This window comes from Bufo bufo, chromosome 8 (assembly GCF_905171765.1).
Source record: "Bufo bufo chromosome 8, aBufBuf1.1, whole genome shotgun sequence".
In the NCBI taxonomy this organism is placed as follows: domain Eukaryota; kingdom Metazoa; phylum Chordata; class Amphibia; order Anura; family Bufonidae; genus Bufo; species Bufo bufo.
This window is the reverse complement of record NC_053396.1, coordinates 231,244,030-231,266,876: the sequence shown is the minus strand read 5'-3', so window position 1 is coordinate 231,266,876 and position 22,847 is coordinate 231,244,030. Positions and strand designations below refer to the sequence as shown.

At 51.3% G+C, this 22,847-nt stretch overlaps 1 protein-coding gene across 3 annotated transcripts in view; it reads left to right on the top strand.

Annotated features, from left to right (window-relative positions):
• The window catches only part of LOC121009330 (calpain-1 catalytic subunit-like), a 43,314-nt gene that overhangs the window by 3,767 nt on the left and 16,700 nt on the right, over positions 1–22,847 (top strand). For all 3 annotated transcript variants that reach the window (XR_005780739.1, XR_005780740.1, XM_040442374.1), the window contains exons 2-4: positions 13,474–13,597; positions 20,939–21,008; positions 22,145–22,269. Coding sequence is in view for 1 of the 3 variants with exons in the window: in XM_040442374.1 (XP_040298308.1) it covers positions 13,474–13,597; positions 20,939–21,008; positions 22,145–22,269 (319 nt within the window). In the remaining 2 variants the exon portion in view is untranslated. The remainder of the gene's footprint in view (positions 1–13,473; positions 13,598–20,938; positions 21,009–22,144; positions 22,270–22,847) is intronic.

Genomic DNA, 22,847 nt, shown 5'->3' with positions numbered 1-22,847 from the left:
CAGCAGTATGGATAGTCTCTTTTCCTCTTTCCCCAGCAGTATGGATAATTTCTCTTCCACTTCCCCCAGCAGTATAGATAGTGTCTTCCTCTTCCCTCAGGTGTATGGATAGAGTCTGTTCTTCTCCCTCCAGAAGTATGGATAGTCTCTCTTCCTCTTCCCCCAGCAGTATGGATAATTTCTCTTCCACTTTTCCCAGCAGTATGGATAGTCTCTCTTCCTCTTCCCTCAGCTGTTTGTATAGTTTCTCTTCCTCTGCCCCCAGCAGTATAGATAGTCTCTCTGCCTCTTCCCTCAGCTGTATGTATAGTTTCTCTTCCTCTTCCCCCAGCAGTATAGATAGTCTATCTGCCTCTTCCCCCAGCAGTATGGATAGTCTCTCTGCCTCTTCCCTGAGCAGTATGAATGGTCTCTCTTCCTCTTCCCCCAGCAGTATAGATAGTCTCTCTGCCTCTTCCCCCAGCAGTATGGATAGTCTCTCTGCCTCTTCCCTCAGCTGTATGTATAGTTTCTCTTCCTCTTCCCCCAGCAGTATAGATAGTCTCTCTGCCTCTTCCCCCAGCAGTATAGATAGTCTCTCTGCCTCCTCCCCCAGCAGTATAGATAGTCTCTCTTCCTCTTCCCCCAGCAGTATAGATAGTCTCTCTTCCTCTTCCCCCATCAGTATAGATAGTCTCTCTGCCTCTTCCCCCAGCAGTATGGATAGTATCTCTTCCTCTTCCCCCAGCAGTATGGATAGTCTCTCTGCCTCTTCCCTCAGCTGTATGTATAGTTTCTCTTCCTCTTCCCCCAGCAGTATAGATAGTCTCTCTGCCTCCTCCCCCAGCAGTATAGATAGTCTCTCTGCCTCCTCCCCCAGCAGTATAGATAGTCTCTCTGCCTCTTCCCCCAGCAGTATAGATAGTCTCTCTTCCTCTTCCCCCATCAGTATAGATAGTCTCTCTGCCTCTTCCCCCAGCAGTATGGATAGTATCTCTTCCTCTTCCCCCAGCAGTATGGATAGTCTCTCTGCCTCTTCCCCCAGCAGTATGGATAGTCTCTCTGCCTCTTCCCCCAGCAGTATGGATAGTCTCTTTTCCTCTCCCCCCAGAAGTATGGATAGTTCTTCTCTTCCTCCAGCAGTATGGATAGTCTCATTTCTCGCTTCCCCCAGCAGTATGGATAGTCTCTTCCTTTTCCCCCAGCAGTATGGATAGTTCTCTTCCCCCAGCAGCAGTATGGATATTCTTTCTTCCTCTTCCTCCAGCAGCATGGATAGTCTCTCTGCCTCTTCCCCCAGCAGTATAGATAGTCTCTCTGCCTCCTCCCCCAGCAGTATAGATAGTCTCTCTGCCTCTTCCCCCAGCAGTATAGATAGTCTCTCTTCCTCTTCCCCCAGCAGTATGGATAGTCTCATTCCTCTTCCCCCAGCAGTATGGATAGTTCTTCTCTTCCTCCAGCAGTATGGCTAGTCTCATTCCTCTTCCACCAGCAGCATGGATAGTTTCTCTTCTCCCTCCAGCAGGATAGATAGTCTCATTCCTCTTCCCCCAGTAGTATGAATAGTTCTTCTCTTCCTCCAGCAGTATGGATAGTTCTTCTCTTCCTCCAGCAGTATGGATAGTTCTTCTCTTCCTCCAGCAGTATGGCTAGTCTCATTCCTCTTCCACCAGCAGCATGGATAGTTTCTCTTCTCCCTCCAGCAGGATAGATAGTCTCATTCCTCTTCCCCCAGCAGTATGAATAGTTCTTCTTTTCCCCCAGTAGTATGAATAGTTCTTCTCTTCCTCCAGCAGTATGGATAGTTCTTCTCTTCCTCCAGCAGTATGGATATTATTTCTTCCTCATCCGTGGAGGTGAAGTCTGGGCAGAGATCAGACAGTCTCCTGAAGTGGGTGTCCATCAGTGCTGAGTATTTGGGACCCTGTAGCAGGAGCTGGGTCTCATCCTTCACAGCCTTCTGGTTGCACTGTTGGCACCGTCGGCTCTTCCTGGGATTGTAGTTTAGTTGGTGGTGCCCGGATTCGATGAGCAGACTGTGGGCGCTCAGTGTTCACCGGCTCAGGATCTGCCGGTCTCTGGGGTTAGGGATTCTCTCCAGATATGGGGCCACTTTGTCCTCCCTCTGCAGGCTCCAGACGCTGATGTACTCCTCTTTGTTGTCTGTCTATCTTCTATCTATCTACAGAGGTGTAGCTAGGCTTTCCTGCACCCGGGACAAGGATTCAGATTTACCCAAACCCCTTCCTCGCACCCACTTGCCAGTGAAATTTACATAAAAAGAGGGCAGTTAAGCGTCGTGCGCAGTGTGCCACATTATTTTTACACTAAGCCGCTCCTCTAACTCTGCCCAATGCATAACTATACTCCCCCAGTCTTACCCAATACAATCTATCATAGGGTAGGGCAGTACCAATAAACGAAAGACACAACTGGTCCTACCTCGTCCAGGTTGTCTCTGGCATCGGCGTGATGTCCTCTGGTTCTACCTCGTCGAGGGTGCCCCTCACAGTAGTTATACCAGATATGTGCCCCTCACAGTAGTTATACCAGATATGTGCCCCTCACAGTAGTTATACCAGATATGTGCCCCCTCACAGTAGTTATACCAGATATGTGCCCCCTCACAGTAGTTATACCAGATATGTGCCCCCTCACAGTAGTTATGTCCAGATATGTGCCCCCTCACAGTAGTTATGTCCAGATATGTGCCCCCTCACAGTAGTTATGTCCAGATATGTGCCCCCTCACAGTAGTTATACCCAGATATGTGCCTCCTCACAGTAGTTATGCCCAGATATGTGGCTCCTCACAGTAGTTATGCCCAGATATGTGCCCCCTCACAGTAGTTATACCCAGATATGTGCCTCCTCACAGTAGTTATGCCCAGATATGTGCCCCCTCACAGTAGTTATGCCCAGATATGTGCCCCCTCACAGTAGTTATACCCAGATATGTGCCTCCTCACAGTAGTTATGCCCAGATATGTGCCCCCTCACAGCATTTATACCCAGATATGTGTCCCTCACAGTAGTTATGCCCAGATATATACCCCCCCCCCACATTAGTTATGTCCAGATATGGGCTCCTCACAGTAGTTTTGCCCATCTTTGTGCTCCTCATAGTAGTGTCTATCTATCTATCTATCTATCTATCTATCTATCTATCTATCTATCTATCTCTATCTATGTATCTATTGTGAGGGGTTATGCTTGGGATCGCCTTTGCTGGGGTCAAAGGACACTTGTCTGTTCCATCCAATTCAGACCAAACACTGAGGAATACATTTGAAGCCGGGTCTATTGATAACAAAACAGCAAAAGAAAACCTCGCCTTTCCGGCCTTTACTATATATATATTGTCCCTATCTACCGGCTGGAGGGCTGCTCTCTGTCTACCGGCTGGAGGGCTGCTCCCTGTCTACCGGCTGGAGGGCTGCTCCCTGTCTACCGGCTGGAGGGCTGCTCCCTGTCTACCGGCTGGAGGGCTGCTCCCTGTCTACCGGCTGGAGGGCTGCTCCCTGTCTACAGGCTGGAGGGCTGCTCTCTGTCTACTGGCTGTAGGGCTGCTCTCTGTCTACCGGCTGGAGGGCTGCTCCCTGTCTACAGGCTGGAGGGCTGCTCTCTGTCTACCGACTGGAGGGCTGCTCCCTGTCTACCAGATGCAGGGCTGCTCCCTGTCTACCGGCTGGAGGGCTGCTCTCTGTCTACCGGCTGGAGGGCTGCTCCCTGTCTACAGGCTGGAGGGCTGCTCTCTGTCTACCGACTGGAGGGCTGCTCCCTGTCTACCAGATGGAGGGCTGCTCCCTGTCTACTGGCTGGAGGGCTGCTCCCTGTCTACAGGCTGGAGGGCTGCTCTCTGTCTACAGGCTGGAGGGCTGCTCCCTGTCTACAGGCTGGAGGGCTGCTCCCTGTCTACCAGATGGAGGGCTGCTCCCTGTCTACAGGCTGGAAGGCTGCCCCCTGTCTACAGGATGGAGGGCTGCTCCCTGTCTACCGGCTGGAGGGCTGCTCCCTGTCTACAGGCTGGAAGGCTGCCCCCTGTCTACAGGCTGGAGGGCTGCTCCCTGTCTACCAGATGGAGGGCTGCTCCCTGTCTACCGGCTGGAGGGCTGCTCCCTGTCTACCAGATGGAGGGCTGCTCCCTGTCTACCGGCTGGAGGGCTGCTCCCTGTCTACCAGATGGAGGGCTGCTCCCTGTCTACCGGCTGGAGGGCTGCTCCCTGTCTACAGGCTGGAGGGCTGCTCCCTGTCTACCGGATGGAGGGCTGCTCCCTGTCTACCGGATGGAGGGCTGCTCCCTGTCTACAGGCTGGAGGGCTGCTCCCTGTCTACCGGATGGAGGGCTGCTCCCTGTCTACAGGCTGGAGGGCTGCTCTCTGTCTACAGGCTGGAAGGCTGCCCCCTGTCTACCAGATGGAGGGCTGCTCCTTGTCTACAGGCTGGAGGGCTGCTCCCTGTCTACCAGATGGAGGGCTGCTCCCTGTCTACCGGCTGGAGGGCTGCTCCCTGTCTACCGGATGGAGGGCTGCTCCCTGTCTACCGGCTGGAGGGCTGCTCCCTGTCTACCGGCTGGAGGGCTGCTCCCTGTCTACCGGCTGGAGGGCTGCTCCCTGTCTACCAGATGGAGGGCTGCTCCTTGTCTACAGGCTGGAGGGCTGCTCCCTGTCTACCGGCTGGAGGGCTGCTCCCTGTCTACCGGATGGAGGGCTGCTCCCTGTCTACAGGCTGGGGGGCTGCTCCCTGTCTACCAGATGGAGGGCTGCTCCCTGTCTACCGGCTGGAAGGCTGCCCCCTGTCTACTGTCTGGAAGGCTGCCCCCTGTCTACCAGATGGAGGGCTGCTCCTTGTCTACAGGCTGGAGGGCTGCTCCCTGTCTACCAGATGGAGGGCTGCTCCCTGTCTACCGGCTGGAGGGCTGCTCCCTGTCTACCGGATGGAGGGCTGCTCCCTGTCTACCGGCTGGAGGGCTGCTCCCTGTCTACCGGCTGGAAGGCTGCCCCCTGTCTACCGTCTGGAAGGCTGCTCCCTGTCTACCGGCTGGAGGGCTGCTCTCTGTCTACCGGCTGGGGGGCTGCTCTCTGTCTACCGGCTGGGGGGCTGCTCTCTGTCTACCGGCTGGAGGGCTGCTCCCTGTCTACCGGATGGAGGGCTGCTCCCTATCTACCAGATGGAGGGCTTCTTCCTATCTACCGGATGGAGGGCTGCTCCCTATCTACCGGATGGAGGGCTGCTCCCTTTCTACCGTCTGGGGGGCTGCTCCCTTTCTACCGGCTGGAGGGCTGCTCCCTATCTACCGGATGGAGGGCTGCTCCCTTTCTACCGGCTGGGGGGCTGCTCCCTGTCTACTGGCTGGAGGGCTGCTCCCTTTCTACAGGCTGGAGGGCTGCTCCCTGTCTACCGGCTGGGGGGCTGCTTCCTGTCTACCGGCTGGAGGGCTGCTCTCTGTCTACCGGCTGGAGGGCTGCTCCCTATCTACCGGCTGGGGGGCTGCTCCCTGTCTACTGGCTGGAGGGCTGCTCTCTGTCTACCGGCTGGAGGGCTTCTTCCTGTCTACCGGCTGGGGGGCTGCTCCCTGTCTACCGGCTGGAGGGCTGCTCTCTGTCTACCGGCTGGAGGGCTGCCCCCTGTCTACCGGCTGGAGGGCTGCTCCCTATCTACCGGCTAGAGGGCTGCTCCCTATCTACCGGCTGGAGGGCTGCTCCCTATCTACCGGCTGGAGGGCTGCTTCCTATCTACTGGCTGGAGGGCTGCTCCCTTTCTACTGGCTGGAGGGCTTCTTCCTGTCTACTGGCTGGAGGGCTGCTCCCTATCTACTGGATGGAGGGCTGCTCCCTGTCTACCGGTTAGAGGGCTTCTTCCTGTCTACCGTATGGAGGGCTGCTCCCTGTCTACCGGATGGAGGGCTGCTCTCTGTCTACCGGATGGAGGGCTGCTCCCTATGCAGCATACTCAAGTTAGGGTTAATAGTGTTTCTGGGTGTTGTAGTGCAATTGTGACACTAACCTGAGACAGCTGACTCTCTGCAAGGCAGGTAATGATAAGTAATGTTCGTGACGCCAGTGCCAATTAAACGGTGGCACGCCGTTTGCTGATAGCAGGAATAACTGAGGAACCACGTGATGTTAAAACAGAACTCAAACTTTAGTAGTCATCATACATGGACATAGATGGAAGCGCAGTTCCTTTGAAGACAGTTGGTTTCAATACATTTGATGCAGGCAATATATAGCAAGGTGACTACAGAGTGTTAAACACAGGACTTGCAGTACAGGAGCTTGCACTCTATTCCTGACTGATCCTGGAACATAGAAACTCTCCTCCAAGGCCCGATGCCCTAGCTCTGGCGTATATCCTTGGTTTTATAATGATCAAGTACCTCCTCTGTTGTCTTTAGTACCTCTTGCTTTTCTGGACTTGCCTCTGTCTCTCTCTCAGTTTCCTCAGGCTGATTAACCGTGGTGTTCCTGCTTCTGCATATATGAACTCAGGAGGGGAACCTTCTCCTTGGATCTGGAACCCGATTACAGGGACTGCAATACCCTCTCCTGGTCTGCAGGCTTCCGGCCTGGACTTAACTCAGACATAGTCTAATCTCTAGCACAGTCTAAATCTGCCTTTCTCTCCCTGACTGGCCCTTATATAACCTAGGGCTCCCTAGCTCCCTCTAGTGACTCAGAGCTGGAATGACACCCCTAGCAGGCCTGTACATGCACATTTCACAGTAACAGGGAAGTACATAGCATTACATTATAAAACTGACATATACCAACTTCCCCATAAATAAGGAGGGACGACAGCACACCAAGTGACACTTTGGTAGTGACGGGTATTACAGTCCCCGTACACTACATACCCCACTGCTTTAAGCTGAGTACGACCTCGTACTCCATCAGGGCTCGCCCAACTGGAATCTTTACCTGAAATAGAAGAAGAGACATGCAGGCATACATACATGTAATTCATCTGCATTTACATTTACATCAGGTCCAATTGGCAAAGGTGAAGGGTGGTGACAAGGGGCGTCGTTCTCTTCTCTCAGGATAGTGAATGGAACGGGGGCGCTGACCTGGCACAGCGTGACATTAATACCAGGATAGTCCATATGTGCAAATTGTCCTTAATAGAACAGCAGAAAAGATAAAACAGTATAAAAGTTCTTGGAGGCTCAAAGAACAAACATGAGTCCGTACCCAGGTTATTTTCCTATAAATCACAGAGGCTCTCATGCGGTGGAGTCCATCTCTGGGCACGTATCCTTGGAATCCAGTTGCACAATAAAAATGACAGCTGAAAACAAGTGCTGTAATACCCCTGATCAACCTGAAAAGGGGGTTAAGGGGAAAAGGTGCAACAACGGAACAGGCACAACTTGGTGTGAGATAGCAGGAGCAGGCAGGAGGTCCTGGAAACAAACTTGGCTTTGTTGACTTTATTATTTCAGTGGGTGACCACTACCACTGAGCCGTGGATGAACTGGCAGCAGCAACAAAGGACCAGAAACAAAGGACTCCTGTCCTGGAAGGGTTAACTTTTCAAAATCATCCCTTGGCAAAAATAAATCAAAGGCCTAGCAGGCTGATTCACAAGGGCGCCTTATAGTTACCCGGCTCTGCTGGCAAATAAGGGCTGTAGTAGTTCTCTACAGGTGGATGTGCCCACATTACAGTGTCAGGGGGCAGCTGCAACGTGAAGGGACCCCTAATAGGTATTGGCCCCATAGGCCTAGGGGTAAAGACTCTTGTGGACCGTACCGGTCCCGGCATGATAATTGTAGGCTGCGGTGGACTTGATACCGCCGCCTCAAGCGGTCCGGTGGGCTCTGTGCAGCAAGTCACAGGATTAGCAGGTCTTCTTTGGGACCTTGACGGAGCAATGGCAGCAGAAGGTAGTCTACGGGTGGTGACAGGCACCCTTACCTCGTCCTCCTTAGGCGGCGTCTGGATCCTGGCGGTGGCAATCTTGCGCAGCTCCCGCAACTTCTCCTCCAGCCGGACGATCTGGTCACCGATGCTTTCAGTCTCCGAATCACTGTCCTCTGCTGGCGCCGCCGGCGCAGGTATAGTGTAGGATGCGTCGGACGCGGCCGCTGCAGGCTCCGGTGGCGCATCGGGTCTCCTTCCCTTACGGATATTCTCCAGGGTAACACGGAGTCCCTTGAGATTTTCCAAGTCCTGGATTGTCTTCTCCCGGTGAGGCAGCTCGGGGGAAGGATAGGGACTCACCCATTTCTCCAACACGGTTGGCTGCCAGAATACATTAGGACCAATGAAAGAGCCCCGCTCCTGGAACGTGTGGTGGGCCTGTTCTGGAGAGCGTTCAGGTGCCCGCTCGCAGCCAGAATAGTCCTCATCTGCCTCCCAGTCCTCCGGTTCCTTCTTGGGACGGGTCACGGCAGTCGCATATGGGCCTCGCAGGCCCTCGGCAGGGGTGTACTCCACTTCCTCTACCTCGCGGAGATTATGCAGATGCGCAGGGAGGTAGTCTCTCTTGACGGATCTCCGGTTGACGTATAAGTCTCTGCCAGTCACACAGTCCTGTATGAACCCGTAGCCACGGGTTTTGTCAAATGACAGCACCAACCCCTTCCTCCTTTCCAGGCGGGGTTGGGTATTAGGATGACGGTCGTAAATGGACTTGGTCAGTTCTTCATAATAGATTTTAGTTTTAGTATTCCTCTTTATAGCGGCCTCCCGGATCTCCGCCATTAGTGAGGACCACTTGAAAGAGGGCTGAAAGAAGTCTCTCCAGGAGCCTTAGCAGGGCTCTGGTTCTTTCCCCGGTGGCGGGCAGGCGGGTTTCTCCGGTCCCGGAGAGTAGGCCGGTGGAGCCTCCTCTGGCTCTACAACAATATCAGTCATGTTCAATAACTCAGGCGCGGACATCCCAGCAGAGCAGTCTTCACTCTCCAACATGCTCGATCCTTCTCTGGAGAGCGATAGGGCGGCGCCAATAAGTTCAGCCAGATCCTCCCATTGCACTGGGAGGCCGCCCCCCAGGTATTCCAGTATGTGGAAGGCGGAGTCCATGCTGGCAGACATGCAAATGTCCAGACAGGCGGTGGCGCCTGACCTTGAACCTTTTCCCGCTTTTTCAGTAAAAAGGCGCCAACTTTTCCCGCATTTTCGGGACGAAGGTGACGCAGCAGTAAATTCAGCAAGCTCAGCGGCCATCTTTTAGTAAGAAACGCTGTCTATTCACTGACAGCAAGCAGGATGGTAAAAAGTCCATAAAACCACACTCCGATGTGGCGATTTCTTTCCTCTTGATAGCGCAACACTGCACAGCGCTTTTTAGAGGTTTTGGGTACACTTTTGGTATGTTTTTCAGTCCACAAAGTCCACTTTAATAAAACAGGTAATTTGTCACTTTGGTCACAGGGCAACTGTATAAGGCACAAAGTTCACGCTTCTTGCACTAGAAAGCGTGCGTATCCTGTTCGTGACGCCAAAAGAGAGGTGCAGCGTACTCAAGTTAGGGTTAATAGTGTTCCTGGGTGTTGTAGTGCAATCGTGACACTAACCTGAGACGGCTGACTCTCTGCAAGGGCAGGTAATGATAAGTAATGTTCGTGACGCCAGTGCCAATTAAACGGTGGCACGCCGTTTGCTGATAGCAGGAATAACTGAGGAACCACGTGATGTTAAAACAGAACTCCAACTTTAGTAGTCATCATGCATGGACATAGATGGAAGCGCAGTTCCTTTGCAGACAGTTGGTTGCAGTACCTTTGATGCAGGCAATATATATATAGCAAGGTGACTTCAGAGTGTTAAACACAGGACTTGCAGTACAGGCGGCTTGCACTCTATTCCTGACTGATCCTGGAACATAGAAACTCTTCTCCAAGGCCCGATGCCCTAGCTCTGGCTTATATCCTTGGTTTTATAATTATCAAGTACCTCCTCTGTTGTCTTTAGTACCTCTTGCTTTACTGGACTTGCCTCTGCCTCTCTCAGTGTCCTCAGGCTGGTTAACTGTAGTATTCCTGCTTCTGCGTATATGAACTCAGGAGGGGAACCTTCTCCTTGGATCTGGAACCCGATTACAGGGACTGCAATACCCTCTCCTGGTCTGCAAGCTCCAGGCCTGGACTTAACTCAGACATAGTCTAATCTCTAGCACAGTCTAAATCTGCCTTTCTCTCCCTGACTGGCCCTTATATAACCTAGGGCTCCCTAGCTCCCTCTAGTGACTCAGAGCTGGAATGACACCCCTAGCAGGCCTGTACATGCACATTTCACAGTAACAGGGAAATACATAGCATTACATTATGAAGATGACCTATACCAACCTCCCCATAAATAAGGGAAAACGACAGCACACAAGTGACCCTTCTGTAGTGATGGGCATTACAGCTCCCGTACACTACACCTATCTACTGGCTGGAGGGCTTCTTCCTGTCTACCGGCTGGAAGGCTGCTCCCTGTCTACTGGTTAGAGGGCTTCTTCCTGTCTACCGGATGGAGGGCTGCTCCCTGTCTACCGGCTGGGGGGCTGCTCCCTGTCTAACGGCTGGAGGGCTGCTCCCTGTCTACCGGCTGGAAGGCTGCTCCCTGTCTACTGGCTGGGGGGCTGCTCCCTGTCTAACGGCTGGAGGTCTGCTCCCTGTCTACCGGCTGGAGGTCTGCTCCCTGTCTACCGGCTGGAGGGCTGCTCCCTGTCTACCGGCTGGAGGGCTGCTCCCTGTCTACCAGATGGAGGTCTGCTCCCTGTCTACCGGCTCGAGGGCTTGTCCCTATCTACTGGCTGGAGGGCTTCTTCCTGTCTACCAGATGGAGGGCTGCCCCCTGTCTACCAGATGGAGGGCTGCTCCCTGTCTACCGGCTGGAGGGCTGCTCCCTGTCTAATGGCTGGTGGGCTGCTCCCTGTCTACCAGATGGAGGGCTGCTCCCTGTCTACCGGCTGGAGGGCTGCTCCCTGTCTACCGGATGGAGGGCTGCTCCCTGTCTACCGGCTGGAGGGCTTCTCCCTGTCTACCGGCTGGAGGGCTTGTCCCTATCTACCGGATGGAGGTCTGCTCCCTGTACCGGCTGGAGGGCTTGTCCCTATCTACTGGCTGGAGGGCTTCTTCCTGTCTACCAGATGGAGGGCTGCTCCCTGTCTACCGGATGGAGGGCTGCTCCCTGTCTACCGGATCGAGGGCTGCTCCCTGTCTACCGGATCGAGGGCTGCTCCCTGTCTACCGGATCGAGGGCTGCTTCCTGTCTACCGGCTGGAGGGCTGCTCCCTGTCTACCGGATGGAGGGCTGCTCCCTGTCTACCGGATGGAGGGCTGCTCCCTGTCTACCGGATGGAGGGCTGCTCCCTATCTACCGGATGGAGGACTGCTCCCTGTCTACCGGATGGAGGGCTGCTCCCTGTCTACCGGATCGAGGGCTGCTTCCTGTCTACCGGCTGGAGGGCTGCTCCCTGTCTACCGGATGGAGGGCTGCTCCCTGTCTACCGGATGGAGGGCTGCTCCCTGTCTACCGGATGGAGGGCTGCTCCCTGTCTACCGGATGGAGGGCTGCTCCCTGTCTACCGGATGGAGGGCTGCTTCCTGTCTACCGGATGGAGGGCTGCTCCCTGTCTACCGGCTGGAGGGCTGCTCCCTGTCTACCGGATGGAGGGCTGCTTCCTGTCTACCGGCTGGAGGGCTGCTCCCTGTCTACTGGATGGAAGGCTGCTCCCTGTCTACCGGATGGAGGGCTGCTTCCTGTCTACTGGCTGGAGGGCTGCTCCCTGTCTACCGGCTGGAGGGCTGCTCCCTGTCTACCGGATGGAGGGCTGCTCCCTGTCTACCGGCTGGAGGGCTGCTCCCTGTCTACCGGATGGAGGGCTGCTCCCTGTCTACCGGCTGGAGGGCTGCTCCCTGTCTACCGGATGGAGGGCTGCTCCCTGTCTACCGGCTGGAGGGCTGCTCCCTGTCTACCGGCTGGAGGGCTGCTCCCTGTCTACCGGATGGAGGGCTGCTCCTTGTCTGGCACTTACTATACATATAACGTCCCCTCTGTGCTGCTTCATTCTTCACGTCATAGGTCAGAGGCTTTCACCTGCTACTTCACGTCGGAGAGGAAATATAGCTCTCGTCCACCACTAATCCTGCATTGGTGTGACTCTATCTATCTATCTATATATATCTGTAACGGATCTCCTGGCACCCCGACCGGGTACCTCCGTTGATAGATGCTCCTAGTGCTTTCCGAGGACACCAAGCACTCCACTTGACACCGTACGCACTGCCGACCCCACAAACCGCCGCATCTTGGTTGAGATCTCGCCGTCTCCTACCCACCCTGGACCTACGACAAGGCTCCAGGCTCCAGTGGGTGAACCTCTCTTCCTTCAGAGAGCGATGCAGGAACAAGCTCCTAAAAGAGCTCAGCGATTATAGCTGGGGAGTATACAGCGTATATAGCATTCCCCAGTGTATATGCAGCCTTCCCCCCCCCACACATGAGACGAGGCTCTATGCTGGGGGCAAAACAGGGACTCTTTAATGGGGCTACAGGTCTCCGAGCAAGGGACACTCCTCCTGGGGACCTTGTGGAAGACTGAGACAGTTTTTACATTAGCCAATCACATGCATTTACAGTTTGGAAACACTCCCAGCAATTGTACACAACCCCCCCCCCCTGCCTGTGATACAATTACCAAACACAATGGGCTCTGCCTGTGATACAATTACCAAACGCAATGGGCTAACTTAATCACTCACAGGCAGAAAATGCATTTTCCCCCATAAATCATACATCCCTGGATAGCTCTGATCTGGGTGAACAACATATCCAGAAATCATGCAGAAATCACCCAGATCCGAGCAGGGGTTCCCGAATTCTATTGAAGACCACAAGCATGGCTTTCCTGCCCAAACAGTTCCACAGATGTAGGCTGTGCGGCCGGTCTGTCTTCTCCGTCATAGAATGTACAAATTGCAGGAACGGATCCGCTCGTGCAGACTTTCGTTGAAAGCGTCTTGTTCGGTAGTTTTTTCGGTAAATCCCATTTGCCGAACCACAAAGTAAAAAGACACGAAGAAGCCTCTTCACTGAGGGGTAACAAAGTTTTAGTATGTGGGCCACAATCCTGAGGCACGAGGCAAACAGCCCCTCCAAAACCCAGGGGCGAGGTTTTTCCGCCACACTATCTATCTGTATATGTCTCTCTTTCTTATCTGTCTCTCTCAGATCTCTGTCTCTCTCTTTCGTCTCTCATCTCTGTCTCTCTTTCGTCTCTCTCATATCTCTGTCTCTCTCTTTCGTCTCTCTCATATCTCTGTCTCTCTCTTTCGTCTCTCTCATATCTCTGTCTCTCTCTTATCTCGCTCTCTTATCTGTCTCTCTCATATCTCTCTCTTTCGTCTCTCTAATATCTCTCTCTCTTTTTCGTGTCTCTCATATCTCTGTCTCATATCTCTGTCTCTCTCTTTCCTCTCTCTCTTATCTCTCTCTCTTATCTCTCTCTCTCTTTTTCGTCTCTCTCATCTCTCTCGTTTCTTCCTCAGTCTGTCTAGAATGTGGTCTGGTCAGAAGTATTGCGTTCTTCGTGCTTCCTGCTTGGAGAAAGGATGTCTCTTTGCGGACCCGGAGTTCCCCCCGGAGGTCACTGACCCTGCGGTTGAGTGGAGAAGACCCCCGGTGAGTCTGGACATGTGACTGTCGAAGGGGCCACACAGTAATATTGACCCAGGGTGTGACTACTGTGACCCCAGTAATGGGCAGTAATCTGTGGCTGGGCCCCTACCACGTGGACTCCTCATGTGGAGCAGAGGGCCCGTGTGGCTGCAGACCCTCCCTTATCTCCACCTCTAGTCAGTAGCGCCTCCTCTGGAGAAATGGAGCATTGACATGTGTGCTAAGTCCTCCAGAGGTGGGGGGCTCTTTATAGGGGGTCCTGAAAATCAGCTGAGCCCCTTAATGGTGAACTGAAGGGTGACGGGAGGGGCCTGGTGTAACTCAGTGGGTAGACCCCCGGAGGGATGTAGTGGGAGACCCCCGGAGGGATGTAGTGGAGAGACCCCCGGAGGGAGATAGTGGCAGAACCTCGGAGGGAGGTAGTGGGAGACCCCAGGAGGGATGTAGTGGAGAGACCCCCGGAGGGAGGTAGTGTGGAGATCCCCGGAGGGAGGTAGTGTGGAGACCCCCAGAGGGAGGTAGTGTGGAGACCCCCAGAGGGAGGTAGTGGGAGACCCTCGGAGGGAGATAGTGGCAGAACCTCGGAGGGAGGTAGTGGGAGACCCCCGGAGGGAGATAGTGGCAGAACCTCGGAGGGAGGTAGTGGGAGACCCCCGGAGGGATGTAGTGGGAGACCCCCGGAGGGAGGTAGTGGGAGACCCCCGGAGGGATGTAGTGGAGAGACCCCCGGAGGGAGGTAGTGTGGAGACCCCCGGAGGGAGGTAGTGTGGAGACCCCCGGAGGGAGGTAGTGTGGAGACCCCCAGAGGGAGGTAGTGTGGAGACCCCCAGAGGGAGGTAGTGTGGAAACCACCAGAGGGAGGTAGTGTGGAGACCCTCGGAGGGATGTAGTGGAGAGACCCCCGGAGGGAGGTAGTGTGGAGACCCCCAGAAGGATGTAGTGGGGAGACCTTGCATGTATGCGGTAGGGAGAGTCTTGCAGGGAGGCGGTGGGGAGACCCTGATATGTCGGAGTACCCGAGTACCTGCTGAGTATTAGCTGACACTCATCAGCCTCACATGACAAATGGGTGTGGCCCAGCAGTAAAATGGCTCAGTTTTGGTAAATGAGTGTGAGGCCTAAATACCTCCCAACCACCTAAAACGACTGATAGCAGAAAACCTCCGAAAGAAGCCGCTGAGGCGTGCAGGACCCCACAAAGGGACTTTACTCATGTAACGCGTTTCGGGGGCGCGCCGCCATCTTCATCAGATACAGTGAAAACAATGCGAGGGGCACAATTTATACAGTATTTAATACTAATAGTACAGGGTATCACAGGGTATTATCACAATAATAACATCACAATATATAGCATAGAACACTAAAACACTAAAATTCAATAAAAATCAATAAGAAAGTCCAGTATATTTTGAAACAACATTAGCGTTATTTACTGGACGACAGAACAATAGGGCATTTGGGTCCCCTTTAATATCTTTCACAAAAGCGCCTAATTTAGGCCTCAAAATAGCCCCTTCTATTAAACAACAAAAGGGAAAGAAAGTCTCTGTTTCCACAATTGGACAAACATGAACGGCTTCTTTAGGTGCGGGAGGCGAACCCTAGAAGTAACATCTACTGTCCTGCAGCTCCTCCGGTGTCATCTACATTATCCAGGGCCCCGTCAGTAACAATATATCGGACAAACATGAACGGCTTCTTTAGGTGCGGGAGGCGAACCCTAGAAGTAACATCTACTGTCCTGCAGCTCCTCCGGTGTCATCTACATTATCCAGGGCCCCCGTCAGTAACAATATATCGGACAAACATGAACGGCTTCTTTAGGTGCGGGAGGCGAACCCTAGAAGTAACATCTACTGTCCTGCAGCTCCTCTGGTGTCATCTACATTATCCAGGGCCCCGTCAGGAACAATATATCGGACAAACATGAACGGCTTCTTTAGGAGCGGGAGGCGAACCCTAGAAGTAACATCTAGTGTCCTGCAGCTCCTCTGGTGTCATCTACATTATCCAGGGCCCCCGTCAGAAACAATATATCGGACAAACATGAACGGCTTCTTTAGGTGTGGGAGGCGAACCCTAGAAGTAACATCTACTGTCCTGCAGCTCCTCTGGTGTCATCTACATTATCCAGGGCCCCCGTCAGAAACAATATATCGGACAAACATGAACGGCTTCTTTAGGTGTGGGAGGCGAACCCTAGAAGTAACATCTACTGTCCTGCAGCTCCTCCGGTGTCATCTACATTATCCAGGGCCCCCGTCAGAAACAATATATCGGACAAACATGAACGGCTTCTTTAGGTGCGAGAGGCGAACCCTAGAAGTAACATCGACTGTCCTGCAGCTCCTCCGGTGTCATCTACATTATCAAGGGCCCCGTTAGAAACAATATATCGGACAAACATGAACGGCTTCTTTAGGTGTGGGAGGCGAACCCTAGAAGTAACATCTACTGTCCTGCAGCTCCTCCGGTGTCATCTGAATTATCCAGGGCCCCCGTCAGAAACAATATATCGCACGAACAAAACCACCATTAAAAATAAGGTTATCTGAACATATGACCAAGATTAAGAATGGGTTCGACAAACATTCTTTGTCGAGACATTTTAAGGAATTCCACAACAAAGACCCCACTAAACTGACATTTGCGGCACTGGAGAAGGTAGATCCACACTGGGGGGGGGGGGGGGGGGGGGGTGATCATATCCATCGAATGTCTAGGGTTGAATCCAGACGAATTTATGAGTTTGGGAGTTTGCTACCAGCAGGTCTCAATGCTGAGCCAGAGATCTTTGGTTTCCTGTGAGTGGGGAGGGCGCCTGCTTTTGACGGTAGACCGCAGTGTTGACATTTGGGTGATGCTGCGGTCCCCTCGGAGGCAGGCCTCCACCCCATTATACCTGCAGGATCTCAGGAATCGAAAGTTCATCGATTATTTCTTGAATTATTCAGTTATCAATCTCTCTATATCCCTATATGTGTGTCCATTTTAGATATTTGCATGTACTTTGAATATTGGTACAGATAGGACTGAAGAATCTGTATGAATACGGTTTATTGCTGAGATTTAAAGAATAAAAAGGAATTTAAATTTTTGGGGATATTAGAATGAATTATATGTCCAATTCAGCAGTCTAGGAGATAAAAACACATCTGTCTAAAAAAACGCATCAATAAAAAACGCATCGAAAAAAACGCATCAAAAAAACGCATCTAAATCGAATATCTGACACATGAGAAGGTGACAAAAACGCATCAGATGGAATGAGTCTTCTCGGAATCCGCTACTCCAGGACTTACCTGTGACCATTCAGCTCCCCTTGAGATCCGTTCTCCAGACCTTTTCATCGAGTAGAGTATAAATAGTGGGGTCTGGGCATTTGGAGCAGAACCACTGAGGAAGAGGTCCGCAAGACCTCGGAACGCGTCTGCTGCTAGATGCCGAGGCTCTGAAAGGTCCCACAACCAATTGAAGCGTGGCCATGCCATTCCAACTCGATCATTTCATCTGGTGAGACGACGCTTCAATAATTCGGAAAGTGAAGGCAAAAAGCGATCTGCACCCGTGAATTCGAATCCAACTTCTCGCGAGAACTGTGCGCGGAGCAGAATACAGAGACAGTCCAGGCAATTGCAAGAAAATCTTACCGCTACGCAGGCATTGAACACCTAGACCTGAGCGCACGCTCGTCAGTGTGAACATCACATACCGTCAGGTGGTGCGAGTGCTCGGTGAGCGACCATTTATCCGTACAATATACTGCGGATATCAAAACTGCAACACTTATCAAAGCGCGCAGGCGGCCGGTATTTCAGCGCTAATACCAGAGGCACCAATAGGGACATCTACTAATAGCATTTATTTCATCGTATGCTCGATGTATCTAATCCACAATCGTATGCTCGATGTATCTAATCCACAATCGTATGCTCGATGTATCTAATCCACAATCGTATGCTCGATGTATCTAATCCACAATCGTATGCTTGATGTATCTAATCCACAATCATATGCTCAATGTATCTAATCCACAATCGTATGCTCGATGTATCTAATCCACAATCGTATGCTCGATGTATCTAATCCACAGTTGTATGCTCGATGTATCTAATCCACAATCGTATGCTCGATGTATCTAATCCACAGTTGTATGCTCGATGTATCTAATCCACAATCGTATGCTCGATGTATCTAATCCACAATCGTATACTTGATGTATCTAATTCACAGTTGTATGCTCGATGTATCTAATCCACAATCGTATGCTCGATGTATCTAATCCACAATCGTATGCTCGATGTATCTAATCCACAGTTGTATGCTCGATGTATCTAATGCACAATCGTATGCTCGATGTATCTAATCCACAATCGTATGCTCGATGTATCTAATGCACAATCGTATGCTCGATGTATCTAATCCACAATCGTATGCTCGATGTATCTAATCCACAGTTGTATGCTCGATGTATCTAATGCACAATCGTATGCTCGATGTATCTAATCCACAATCGTATGCTCGATGTATCTAATCCACAATTGTATGCTTGATGAATCTAATCCACAATCGTATGCTTGATGTATCTAATCCACAATCATATGCTCAATGTATCTAATCCACAATCGTATGCTCGATGTATCTAATCCACAATCGTATGCTCGATGTATCTAATCCACAGTTGTATGCTCGATGTATCTAATCCACAATCGTATGCTCGATGTATCTAATCCACAATCGTATACTTGATGTATCTAATTCACAGTTGTATGCTCGATGTATCTAATCCACAATCGTATGCTCGATGTATCTAATCCACAGTTGTATGCTCGATGTATCTAATCCACAATCGTATGCTCGATGTATCTAATCCACAATCGTATGCTCGATGTATCTAATCCACAGTTGTATGCTCGATGTATCTAATCCACAATCGTATGCTCGATGTATCTAATCCACAGTTGTTTGCTCGATGTATCTAATCCACAATCGTATGCTCGATGTATCTAATCCACAGTTGTATGCTCAATGTATCTAATCCACAATCGTATGCTCGATGTATCTAATCCACAGTTGTATGCTCGATGTATCTAATCCACAATCGTATGCTCGATGTATCTAATCCACAGTTGTATGCTCGATGTATCTAATCCACAATCGTATGCTCGATGTATCTAATCCACAGTTGTATGCTCGATGTATCTAATCCACAATCGTATGCTCGATGTATCTAATCCACAGTTGTATGCTCGATGTATCTAATCCACAGTTGTATGCTCGATGTATCTAATCGCCAATCGTATGCTCGATATATCTAATCCACAGTTGTATGCTCGATGTATCTAATGCACAATCGTATGCTCGATGTATCTAATCCACAGTTGTATGCTCGATGTATCTAATCGCCAATCGTATGCTCGATGTATCTAATCCACAGTTGTATGCTCGATATATCTAATCCACAGTTGTATGCTCGATGTATCTAATCCACAGTTGTATGCTCGATGTATCTAATCCACAATCGTATGCTCGATGTATCTAATCCACAGTTGTATGCTCGATGTATCTAATCCACAATCGTATGCTCGATGTATCTAATCCACAGTTGTATGCTCGATGTATCTAATCCACAATCGTATGCTCGATGTATCTAATCCACAGTTGTATGCTCGATGTATCTAATCCACAGTTGTATGCTCGATGTATCTAATCGCCAATCGTATGCTCGATATATCTAATCCACAGTTGTATGCTCGATGTATCTAATGCACAATCGTATGCTCGATGTATCTAATCCACAGTTGTATGCTCGATGTATCTAATCGCCAATCGTATGCTCGATGTATCTAATCCACAGTTGTATGCTCGATATATCTAATCCACAGTTGTATGCTCGATGTATCTAATCCACAGTTGTATGCTCGATGTATCTAATGCACAATCGTATGCTTGATGTATCTAATCCACAATCATATGCTCGATGTATCTAATCCACAATCGTATGCTCGATGTATCTAATCCACAATCGTATGCTCGATGTATCTAATCCACAATCGTATGCTTGATGTATCTAATTCACAGTTGTATGCTCGATGTATCTAATCCACAGTTGTATGCTCGATGTATCTAATCCACAATCGTATGCTCGATGTATCTAATCCACAGTTGTATGCTCGATGTATCTAATCCACAATCGTATGCTCGATGTATCTAATCCACAATCGTATGCTCGATGTATCTAATCCACAATTGTATGCTCGATGTATCTAATCCACAGTTGTATGCTCGATGTATCTAATCCACAGTTGTATGCTCGATGTATCTAATCCACAATCGTATGCTCGATGTATCTAATCCACAGTTGTATGCTCGATGTATCTAATCCACAATCGTATGCTCGATGTATCTAATCCACAATTGTATGCTCGATGTATCTAATCCACAGTTGTATGCTCAATGTATCTAATCCACAGTTGTATGCTCGATGTATCTAATCCACAATCGTATGCTCGATGTATCTAATCCACAGTTGTATGCTCGATGTATCTAATCCACAATCGTATGCTCGATGTATCTAATCCACAATCGTATGCTCGATGTATCTAATCCACAATCGTATGCTCGATGTATCTAATCCACAGTTGTATGCTCGATGTATCTAATCCACAATCGTATGCTCGATGTATCTAATCCACAATCGTATGCTCGATGTATCTAATCCACAATCGTATGCTCGATGTATCTAATCCACAATTGTATGCTCGATGTATCTAATCCACAATCGTATGCTCGATGTATCTAATCCACAATCGTATGCTCGATGTATCTAATCCACAATTGTATGCTCGATGTATCTAATCCACAATCGTATGCTCGATGTATCTAATCCACAGTTGTATGCTCGATGTATCTAATCCACAATCGTATGCTCGATGTATCTAATCCACAGTTGTATGCTCGATGGATCTAATCCACAATCGTACGCCCGATCGGCTCCATCATCTCACCAAACACAATGTCTTTCCCCCACCGGCCCAGCTCCAGATTTCTATGGATCATTCACAGAATCCGTGTCTTCGCCGCCGATTGGCAATGAATCTGCCGCATATTTCAGACTCGAGGCTTCAGTGCAGTTTTTCCAGATGAAGACGGCAACATTTTTAACGGGTTTTGACAATCGTCAATTGTAAAGTACATTGATCCCCCCATTTGCATATTTAGCCGCACCCAGTTTTTTAAAGTAAAGGGAAAAATAACAAAAAGTTGCAAATTTCTGTGTAAAAATTGCGTTCACCAAAATCTGCAGTAGAATAATGGCCGCCGTCTCCTCTGCTTCTGCAGGAATTCTGCTCCAACCCAAAGTTCATTGAGAGTGGGTCCAGCAGCTCCGACGTCTGCCAGGGTGAGCTAGGTAAGTCCAGGCAGCGGGCGCCAGTAGGTTCTCCGGCTCACCAGTGCCGTGTGCTGGAGCTCCAGCACTGCAGGCTCCGTCACCACTGACCTCCAGCACTGCCGGGCTCTATCATCGCTGACCTCTAGCACTGCCGGGCTCTATCACCACTGACCTCCAGCTCTGTCGGGCTCTATCACCGCTGACCTCTAACACTGCTGGGCTCTTTCACCACTGACCTCCAGCTCTGCCGGGCTCTTTCACCACTGACCTCCAGCACTGCCAGGCTCTATCACCACTGACCTCCAGCTCTGCCGGGCTCTATCACCACTGACCTCCAGCACTGCAGAGCTCTATCACCACTGACCTCCAGCTCTGCCAGGCTCTATCACCGCTGACCTCCAGCACTGCCGGGCTCTATCACCAATGACCTCCAGCACTGCCAGGCTCTATCACCGCTGACCTCCAGCACTGCCAGGCTCTATCACCGCTGACCTCCAGCACTGCTGGGCTCTATCACCACTGACCTCAAGCTCTGCCTGGCTCTATTACCACTGACCTCCAGCTCTGCCTGGCTCTATCACTACTGACCTCCAGCACTGCAGGGCTCTATCACCACTTACCTCTAGCACTGCAGGGCTCTATCACCACTGATCTCCTGCACTGCTGGGCTCTATCACCGCTGACATTTAACACTGCTGGGCTCTATCACCACTGACCTCCTGCACTGCTGGGCTCTATCACCACTGACATCCAGCACTGCTGGGCTCTATCACCACTGACATTTAACACTGCTGGGCTCTATCACCACTGACCTCCTGCACTGCTGGGCTCTATCACCACTGACCTCCTGCACTGCTGGGCTCTATCACCACTGACCTCCTGCACTGCTGGGCTCTATCACCACTGACCTCCAGCACTGCTGGGCTCTATCACCGCTGACATCTAACACTGCTGGGCTCTATCACCACTGACCTCCAGCACTGCCGGGCTGTGTCTTAGTCAGTGACTCTGTGCTGTCAGAAAGCAGAGCAGCCGTCAGTATAATTACCTCCAGTCGGCCAGAGGTTCCCAGGGATGTGGACACTGAGATAAGGTCATAGGGATGATTGGAGTAGTAGTTGGCTCCTCTCCCATCTGTGTCATTCCTCCCATAGGAGACTGCTGGCTGCTGTCCACGCTCTCGTCTCTCACCCTCCACCCCTCTCTCTTCTCACGAGTGGTCCCTGCCGACCAGAGCTTCAGCACCGCAGACGGTTACTGTGGAATCTTCCATTTTAAGGTGGGAAGAGGAGGAATTATCCAGACGAGACTAAAGAAGAGAGCTTCTACCTGTCAGCGGGTGCAGATTAGGATGTGACTGGAGCAGGGGGTGCAGACTGGGATGTGACTGGAGCAGGGGTGCAGACTGGGATTTAACTGGAGCAGGGGGTGCAGACTGGGATGTGACTAGAGCAGGGGGTGCAGACTGGGATGTGACTGGAGCAGGGGTGCAGACTGGGATTTAACTGGAGCAGGGGGTGCAGACTGGGATGTGACTGGAGCAGTGGGTGCAGACTGGGATGTGACTGGAGCAGGGGGTGCAGACTGGGATGTGACTGGAGCAGGGGGTGCAGACTGGGATGTGACTGGAGCAGGGGGTGAAGACTGGGATGTGACTGGAGCAGGGGGTGCAGACTGGGATGTGACTGGAGCAGTGGGTGCAGACTGGGATGTGACTGGAGCAGGGGGTGCAGACTGGGATGTGACTGGAGCAGGGGGTGCAGACTGGGATGTGACTGGAGCAGGGGGTGCAGACTGGGATGTGACTGGAGCAGGGGGTGAAGACTGGGATGTGACTGGAGCAGGGGGTGCAGACTG